A 10,142-nucleotide genomic window follows, 5' to 3' on the forward strand; every position below is an offset into this window, starting at 1 on the left:
CAATGCTTTTGGGGGAGGGAGAAGGGGAATTGTGAAGTTCTTGGGGTATGCATTTATTCCACCCTTAATTATGGGTCCTCCTGATCCTCTCCTTGTGGATTGTTGTGTTGATAGTCTACTTGGAGGAATTGGAGTCTCGGAGGCCTCTGATGAAATCTTAGATAACATGGATGCCCTAATCAATCAGGGCATACCCAACTCTTCGCTCGGTCCTTCCACTGCCCAATATCAGTCATCCTCCATTAATGGAGCCAAGTCAAGATTTATGATTCCAGAGGCAGCAGAGAGTAGCAATTTCATTGATCATACCAAGGTGGCTCACAATCACAGGTATTCTCTTTCAAAACTGAAGCATAATAGCAGGATGAAGATGCCAAGTGCTTCCACCTCTAAGAGAAAACCGAAAAGAGTCTCAAGTCGGCGGAAGATTCAGCATTCCATAAGCCCCATCAAGGTATGTTTTACCGCCATCTTTAAACATCATGCACTAAGAAAAAATAACGTTTGAAAATAATAAGTCAACTTTGACTATTTAACACTTTTAGCTTGGAAATCAAACGTTGTGTGATGTTTAAGCCATCCTATATTTTACAGTCCTGCAGTCTTGAAATGAATTTTTAGGTTTGGGTACAAGATTGGGTTAATTTTAACATTCCATGTTTTGGGTTACCATTACACTGTCTGATCCCAATTTGCGAAGAAGAAGAGGGAAAAATCATGTTATAATTTGTGAACCAGGAAAGGTTCATACCATCAACTTAGATTATTTCATGTTTTCTTGAAGCAGGTTGATAACTCCAACAAGAGCTTAACATTCCTGCTGCAGAAGGAACTGCAAAACAGCGACGTGAACACCCTTGGAAGGATTGTGCTTCCCAAGGTACGGGATTCTTAATCCATACACATCTCAGTTAAATTTCATTTGTTTTTCTTCTGCCCATTGTAATTATTATGATCTTGAACACCACCATTCTTTCACCATGGTTTCAAATTGAACTAATTTTCATGGTTATCAGAAAGCAGCAGAAGCACACCTTCCACTGCTGAATGATAAAGCGGGCATGCTAATTGACGTGAAGGACTTTGCAACGTCCAACATTTGGTGTCTACGTTTCAGGCATTGAATGCTTCTTCTACTTTCGTGACATAGAATTGTGGAAATGGGTCATGAAAATCCTTCATTTACATTGTTCTATTATTGATGCAGATTTTGGCCCAACAACACGACCAGAATGTATGTTCTAGAAAACACGAGTAAGTAGTAAAAATTCTCTCTCTGTTCAGTTCTCTATAGAGTCCACCATTCTTGTTCATGTTTTCAAACATAGACAGTTGATGATTTCTAAAATTGAATCGTTTATTTCAGAGGAGTTTGTGCGTTTGCATGGTCTGGAAGTTGGAGATTACATGATGCTTTACGAAGATGAGACAGGCCAAATGGTGAGATTCTAATAAATGTGATTCATATTCAATGTTATCTTATTTTATCTTAAACATTGTTTTTTGTATAATGGGCCAGGTGATTAGAGCCGCAAAAGTGGCAAAGGCGGCGCCAAGGAGAGAATGCGAGGGTGGCCATGCAGCCGATCAGAATGGAAATAATAATAACACCATTAATGCTAACGCCACAGATAACATTAACGCCATAGAGAACGTCAAAATTGAAACAAACGCATATGATGAAGATATCCTCAATTTCTTCAATGATTTGCCTATGGACAGCGAAGATTTCTCTTTGCAACACTATTAAATTTCTGATGTCCTTTTAGTACTATTGTTACATTTTATGATTCTTGACATTAGTAAGTTATTAAATGACTGCCAATATACCTATTATAATTCATTTTATTTGACTTTTTCATATAAATATTATATTTTTAAAAGTTATATGACAATTTTTTAACTTTTCTATTTTTATACATTAATTTTCTATGTTTTGATTGGTTGAACGAATTGGAGTCTTATATGAAGAAGTTGGGAGATGTGATTTTTTATAAAGTATAATTCTAAGCCTTATTTATCCCACTATTTTCTCCCATCTTTAAATTTAATTTTTATTTTAACAATTACAAATAATTTTCATATTAAAGCACAACACACTTCTATATATTACATCATTATAAAATAATTGTACAATGTGAAAAAAAATTAATAATCAATTATATGTAGAACCAAATAATAATTTTTAATAGGGTTAACATTAAAGAATGTCATTTAATTTTAAAAAATTTTCAACGTTTATAATTTAGGAATTAGAATATTATTTTAAAATATAATTAAAATTAATATCTACACTTCACAAAGTAAGCTACCATCTTGAACCCACTAATTTGTATAGAAATATTAATATATTACTTTTTAATTATTGATTAAAATAATTTAACTCAAAATTATAATAAAATTTTCAAATAAGATTTTTCTTATATATAAACTAAATTTAAATTATATTGTTACTTTTCTAAAGGCAAGTACTTAGCCACTACATGACCCTTGTTTAAAATGGCACATTTGTAGGGAAGATAAATGAATGTATAATGACATATAATATCTTTATCCTAATATGATCATGCTATTTAATGTGTTTGTAAAAATGGAGGCTCATATTGTTTTCTTAACACATAATTTCTTAGCTTATTAAGCTAGTATTTTTAACTTTAATATATAAATTAACATGTGTTGCATTTTGGGATTTTGAATTGTGCTACTGATATTATGTTTTATTTATTGCCATCAAGATATATAGGTCGTGCATTTTGGATATGAATCGAATTGCAATGTCTTTGACTTCACTAATTTTACTATTATATTATATAATGTGATTATTTACTTTAAAATAGGAAATTGAAAAATAACTTGTAAAGAAATGTTGGGGTTACTATACAGTCTAAATTTCAAAGTGAAACATATTAGGTAAATGTAGGACCAGAAAAAGGGTTAAAATGCATAACATACTATGAGCAAATCACAAACTCAATCAACATACGTTAGCACCCACTAGTCTACCATGAAAGCCAACCTAAACAAAAGAAAGCAAACATAATCAAAAACTCCTTTTTTCGTTTGTAGCTCCCATGTCCTTCTTTCTTCTTCAAATGGTTGTAGCTCCAATTTGACTATAGTGCACGCAAAATTGAAGCAAAGAGCCTATGATAGGGATAAAGCCATGAGAATACTTGAAGTGTGATTTAATGTGAGAGCAAGAATGCAAAATGCAAAAAAGTTGAGACTCAAAGACTCAAAGATTTGGATTTTCAAAACTTAAGCATTCAAGGATTCAAGAACCCAAGATGAGAGAAAGAGTGTTCATTTTATAATCAACACTCAAAGTGAGGGCATTGGATTTGTCACCCATAGATGTGTGATGTGGCAAGAGATTCCTATGACGCATATGACAGAATATGCTAATTGTGAGATTCTATGACACATGCAAGTCAAACTTGGCTAAATGTGGAAGAGCATCTATGGCGCGTCATAAGACACCTCAACCCACTTAAAGCCAAGAATCTATGACAAAGAAGCCAAATAGAGACATGTGTAAGAGGTAATAATATTTGATTATGACAAATCTCAACCAAGTGTCAAAGGAGAATCCACGAGGTGTCACATCCAAGTGTCATGAGGATGGAATATTTGAATTAAAAATCCTCTTATTCCACAAAATAAGAATTAGTAGAAAATGGAATTAATAATGGAAAATGGAACTTAGGAAATTAAGAATTTCCATGGTTTGCAGATAATGAACCAATTAATTAATAAAATTAATTAATTGAGGACGATAATTAGGAAGAATAATTAGAAGGAATAATAGAATTAAATTATGGGTTATTTAATTCTATAGAGAAAATTAGTAAATAATTGGCCAAATTGATTAAATGAATGCGACCGTATCCTTTGATAAAAATGTAACGATGATGGATATCGAATAAGATGATGGAAAGTAGACCAAAGCCATGGTCAAATTGATTAATAGATTGAAATTGATAACATGCCAAGGACACATGACATGAATAAATTGATATGTAACATTTAATCGACATTGTAAATGCTACAGGATTGAAATTGATTGATAAGGTTTGATCATAATAACATTGATGGACGCTATCAATATTATTAAAATGATTGATGATGCCGTGATCTGACATTGAAAGCCTCAACAACATCAAAGATTGAATGATATGAATGATAGTTTGACCTAGCACTGAGAGCCATGACAATACTAAGGTCATATTGATAAGATTGATAAGTTGATAGGTTTGCAAGGCATTGAAAGCCACAAAAATACCTAGGAGTCGAACAAATGATGATTCATTTAGGATGTTTGCTATGTTTCCATTGACTAGGACTGATTTCAAGTGATTTCGGGTTGATTTGGGGTGATTCCGAGTTGATTTGGGGTGATTCTGAGTTGATATGAAATTGATGTAAAAGGGGATACAAATGACGAAATATGGTCAATCTGGCCAAAAGATCAAAGTTAGTAGAATGAGAAAATGGGACAAATTAGTATGAAGAAGTGATGAAGTCGTAGATGTGAACCATTTTTGAGCGTCTACATTTTGCCCCTCTTTGATATAATGTGATTTAGAGCGTTGTATCAAAGAATAACTGATGAGAAAGCCACAACATGCCCCAGTAGGGATGATATATATGGGTGCCCCCTCGAGAAATTGACTAAGATAAGCATATGATAAGTCAATTTATTGACAACAAGAAGACAAAACCATAGCAACTAAGGGAATGAAAATCAGAGCTAAAATGTGAAAGTTATGAGGCCTAGAGTGCAGAACATGGTCAATCCGTAGCCCAAGAATAATTGCATGGGTTACCACTTAAGAAATACAGAAAATGGTGAAAATTGTAGTTCATTTTTTTCGTGACGAAGATACAAATCCAATGCAACTGATAGATTGCAATTTTGAGTTAAAATGCAAAAGTTATGGGCTCCGGAGTGCAACATAGGGGCTCCGGGAGCAGTTCTAGATAACCTAGGTTCCCAAGTGCGCCCAAACTCTAACAAGTGCATCAATGACACATTTGGCATGACCAAGTGCATCAATAATGTAGTTGGGAACCCCAACTACGCCCTAAAAGTGCAGACTGCGCCATAAAAGGCTTCGGGGCCCAGAATCAGCCTGATTGGACTCGGAATGACCCGAAACTGTGCGTGCATGCCCAAAATGATGGAAAGATGTCCTAACATGAGGGAAATCATCAAAAATGGAAGTATTTGGTCAAATATGATGAGAAAAAAGTTAGACTAAGGTTGAACCAGGTGGAAAGCTACATAAAGGTTGATTGATAGTGCAGGATGATTTAGGAATGCATGAATGTGAGATGAAGATGATTTGGTGAATCGGAAGACATGATAATGGTGATGGAGAATGAGATGAAAAAGAAAGATGAGATGAGGAGATGTTAGTATGATGGAAAGACTTTTTCTTGTAGAAAGTGCACTATATGTCAAATGGAGCTTTATTTTGATATGGCAAAGGGAATGCAAAGCATCATGGCATAAAGGGCCAGAGCGCAAATGCAAGCCTTTTTCATAAACAAGCACGATGCAAACATAGAATGACCTTGTCCTTCCTGAGGCATATGTACATGCCCTAGACTCTCAAAGGTACATTGTAACAAACAAAAATGGAAAAAGATGACCTTGAACCATCCCGACCAGTCTCATAGATTAGTTTTATATCATTGAGTGGCATAGGAACATGATCGAAGAAAAATAAAGCAAAAAAAAAAATCACTCACTAAACAGTGTGTGCCAACGGCTATCCTTGTCCATTATTACTTGATTTTTAGTGTGTTAGGTGTTTAGAGGGTGTTCGACAGGTTGATAATGTGATAGCGTTGTTTATTGATTTAGTTGATAGGTTCGTAGTGACATGTTGGATTGATTGTTGGTTCACGTTGCTCAGATATTGTGATTGGCATTGAAGTGTAGTGCTTTGATTTTTACTCTACAAAGTGCAAGGGTGAACGCAAAAGGGATAGTTATCCACAGTGAGTATGTACAAGGTTTATTGCAAATTTTTGATGGGTTTTGTGATTTCTAGGGTTTTTAGGGGATATTTGATTTTTTTGTGTAACTAATTTCTTCAGGTCATTTTACAATTTTTAGGGTTTTTTCAGGACATTTTATGATTTTTAGTGATTTTTTTAGGATAGTATTTGAATTTTTAAGGATTTGTTCAGGACATTATGTGATTTTTTGTGATTTTTTCAGGTTCATATTTCAATTTTTAAGGATTTTTTTTCACGACATTATGTGATTTTTATAGATTTTCTCTGGACATTTTATGATTTTTAGGGATTTTTTTAGAATCGTATAAGCATATACAAGTGTTAGCTCCAATCCGTTATGCGATAGATCCAATGGATAAAAGTGCTTAGGGATATGCCCCCAGTTCAAGTTCAAATTCATGCACCATGTAGGGAATATGCCCCTAGAGAAGACATAAACTATGTATAAAGGCCAATGATAAAGTGTGTGTGCAAACTGGTGATGCTTAGGCAAGGTAACAAAGGAAATTAACCAGTTTGTGAGCCATGATCAAGGAGCCAAGGATGTCTTGCAATATGAAGGATATGATCGAGGAATAATGGAGGGGGAAAAGACCAGATGGAATCTTGATAGATGGAGGAGCAATAACTGATTACACATGGCGCCTATTTGCCAGGTTTTCACCATGGTACTTGTCCAAAGCACCTATTTGCCAGGTTTTCACTTTTGGACGAAATTTTTCTCTTGACTCAAATTTTCGTGCCAAGATGCCTGTTTGCTAGGTTTTGATCAAGGCATCTATTTTTTCATGACTTTTTTCACTTCTTTTTTTTCCTTTTTTCATGACTTTTTACTATTTTTTTGATATTTTTTCAGGACTTTTAGATGAAATCAAGAATGTCACTGAAAAATGCTGAGAAGATATCTGTTGTTGGTGTTGCTAGGTGATGAGCTCTAGATCTATGACTGACCATAACTACATAGGAGTTGTTCCAAGTCTGTAGCTAAAATTAAACCACTAGAAAGACCTCGAGAGATACTGTCGTGTATCGAATCAAGGCATTTGAGGGTAATTGGGTCAATAGAAATGTCATATGGGATGTTACTGATGATGACATATGGAGAGGCTTGTTGGATAAAGGACTGATTTTGGTTATAGGACAAATTAGGTAGCTGGATTGGGGGATAAACAAAGGGATATAAGGGAGGGTTGAGACCAATGACCTTCTGCATGAATGCTGATTGAGAGAGCTCCAAATGACTTTTTGGCATGTTGAACACTGGAACACTGATATTCATGGCATCATATTTTTCATTTTGTATTAGTGGGAGCTTCTTAGCTTTTGATTTTTTTACGGTCTAATCGTGCTTTTCGGTTTTCACCAAGACACCTATGCTTGTTATCTTTTTCTCTTTTTGCTTTGTAACTAGAAAGTGGAGTTGGCTCCCCAAAATATGCCAATGTGTTCTCTTTAGGAGAAAATGCTTCTTTATGATCTTCAGTCATAATGCCTTCAAATTCTATTATAAGAGTGTCATCATTGTCGAATCGATCAAAAATTGGTGGTCCACGTTGGTCCCAATCCAAAGGTTTAGGATAACTTGAGGAGATGTCATCATCAGTGTTGAATGGGCTTTGGTTGAAGGTAGATATATGGGTAACTGATTCAACTGGGTCATTGGGGTTATGCTCAGAGGCTAGGGGATTGTTCGTCTCAAGTGGGATATCCTCAGATGCCTTTTCATCACTTGAAACATCCATAGTCTTACATGTAGGTACCGTGGTACTAGGAGGACCTATTTGTAATGGTTTAAAACCAAGCGCCAAACTAGGAGGTTGTCCTTCTGTAGTGATAGGTTCAATGATTCCTTGTTTTTGAGATCCAAGACCACTATAGCCATCATAGCCTTGTTTTTGCATGATGGTAAACCCAAGTCCATACTTTCTAGGAGATATCAAAGTGGGTTCTCGTTCCGCTTTTGCTTTCTCAATACATACGGATGTATTCTCATTGATAGAAGTATAATTCTTTGTACTAATGGGAGAAAGTGGTGACTCCCTAATGTGAGAGACTTGAGACATATAGTACTCTCCACACCCATTGTCTTCAATCTTCATCTTTTCCTTGGCTTACTGAGCAATATATCAGCATCCACATAGTTAGAGGGATTTGTGGATTGTGCTTCATTGTTTGTTGGGATTTGGAATGCAGTAGCATCTCTTAGATTAGCACAAAACTAGAAAGGATCTGGATCGCCGGGGATGGTAATCTCCATGTTGGCATAGGAAAACTTCAAACATTGATGATATGTAGAAGGGATTTCTTTCATAGCATGAAGCCAAGGGCGTCCTAGTATCATGTTGCAATTCATTTCAATGTCTAGGACATGGAACAATGTGTCTTCAGTAGATAGACCAACTCTGACAGGTAATGTGATGATGCCTCTAGAGAAGCGTTCACCATTATCATAAGCTTTTATTGTGATTCTTCGAGAGGGATCCACATCATCTTCAGAATAACCCAAATTGTTGACAACCTTAATAGTACAGATGTTCAGTCCTGCTCCTCCATCTATTAAGACACGTCTGACTTTGGCATTATGGATGAAGACTTCGAGATAAAGGGGATCATTATGGTTAGGTTTGTCCTTAGTAATATCTCGGGGTGAAAAAGTGATATGTTGTGACGCAGATAGGTTCCCAACCATGGTTTGGAATTGGGCAATATCAATGTTATCTGGGACTATTGACTCTTTAAGGGCTTGCTCCAAGATCTTTTGGTGTTGGGGGGATGCACACAGTAGGTCCAAAATGGATATTTGTGCAGGGGTTTTTCCGAGTTGTTCAACAAGGCTATAATTAGATGAAGTAGGAGCAGTAGTCTACTTGGAGGTGCAGGTCTAGTAGAAGTAGTAGGTCTATATGGGGCTCCAGGTAGGGTGATCTTGCTATGGTGTGTAGTGACAACACAATGATGGTCTTCAGCCTTCAATGTGAATGTGGATATGCGAAAGTCAGACTCATTAAAGCAATTGATGGTGTAGTCATAGCCAGTGTGTGTGTAATTCACATTACCTTGTGAGTTTGAGTTTGAACTTGAGGGTTTCTCTTTGTCATGATTACCCAAAGGATCTTTGAAAATAATGTGATCAGAGTTGGATGCTAATAGTGATGGATCAACTATGATGACACCATCATTAATAAGGTTTTGTATTGCATGTTTCAATTGGAAGCGTGATGAAGTCTTGTGTCCTTTGGTGCGATGGTAATCACAATACTTTTTGTCATCCCACCACTCTGCTTTAGTTAATGGTTCATCTTTGATTGGGGGTAGCTGCAGGAAGTTATTACTGAGTAACTGTTGTAATGCAGTCTCAAGTGGTATTCCCAATGGTGTGAATTTCCTGTCTTTGGTTCTAGAATGTGTTTTGTCTTGCGTGGAAGTCTCAGTTTTCTATTGTTGAGGTGTTGTTTGATTAGGAGTTTGTGAATTTGTAGGGTTTACACCTTTCAAATTCAGTTGAGGTTGTGATGTGCTAATTGTGCGGGTATCCACAATGCCATCATTAGTCACATTCTTATTTTTGGAGAAAATTTTTGCCATGTCATTAGACGAGTTGGTATCGGTGTTGTCCTTGTTTTACTTGAGGATTCCCTTACAGATAAGAGCATCTTCAATATTAGCCCCTTTTTTCATTAGCTTAGAAATGGTGATTGGACTCTTGATTTTGAGTTCATACATTAAGTCTAGGACTAAGTTTTCAGTGCACAAGTTTACTTGTTGTTCTTCAGGAATGTCTAGTGAGCATTGACTAACTAAGCTTCTCCAACGCAGTAAGAATGTGATGAATGATTCTCCTATCTTCTGTTTAGTTGAGCACAAATCAGAAAGTGTCACCTCATTTGTAATGTTAAAGGCAAAGTGGGAGATAAAATTATCTGCTGGCTCTGACCAAGATTTGATACTACCAGGAAGTTTGGAGTACCATTCAAGTGCAGGCCCACCTAGAGAACGAAAGAACAATCTCATAAGGTAAGTGGGCTCATCACTGAGTTCAGTACATGAAGCAAAAAATTCTCGGATGTGATCAATAGGGTTTCTTTTTCCTTGGTATTTTTCAAACCTTGGAGCCT

The 10,142-nt window shown here is 35.9% G+C and overlaps 1 protein-coding gene across 1 annotated transcript; it reads left to right on the top strand.

Moving 5' to 3' along the window:
- The first annotated feature begins 1,168 nt into the window (after nucleotides 1-1,168).
- On the top strand, nucleotides 1,169-1,750 carry LOC149530382 (B3 domain-containing transcription factor ABI3-like). The gene is made up of 3 exons (XM_089808193.1): nucleotides 1,169-1,254; nucleotides 1,367-1,440; nucleotides 1,520-1,750. Exons 1-3 carry the CDS (start codon nucleotides 1,233-1,235, stop codon nucleotides 1,748-1,750), a joined length of 327 nt encoding a protein of 108 aa, XP_089664319.1. The 5' UTR covers nucleotides 1,169-1,232.
- The last annotated feature ends 8,392 nt before the right edge of the window (nucleotides 1,751-10,142 follow it).

Source organism: Cupressus sempervirens, chromosome 11 (assembly GCF_028749045.1).
Source record: "Cupressus sempervirens isolate cs-2001-9-10 chromosome 11, ASM2874904v1, whole genome shotgun sequence".
Taxonomy (NCBI): domain Eukaryota; kingdom Viridiplantae; phylum Streptophyta; class Pinopsida; order Cupressales; family Cupressaceae; genus Cupressus; species Cupressus sempervirens.

Bases quoted from the DNA above. Each gene is read 5' to 3' on its own strand.
- LOC149530382 (XM_089808193.1), top strand. From the start codon at position 1,233: ATGTATGTTCTAGAAAACACGA. The intron at 1,255-1,366 runs GTAAGTAGTAAA...CGTTTATTTCAG, and splicing joins GTATGTTCTAGAAAACACGA to AGGAGTTTGTGCGTTTGCAT. The intron at 1,441-1,519 runs GTGAGATTCTAA...ATAATGGGCCAG, and splicing joins AAGATGAGACAGGCCAAATG to GTGATTAGAGCCGCAAAAGT.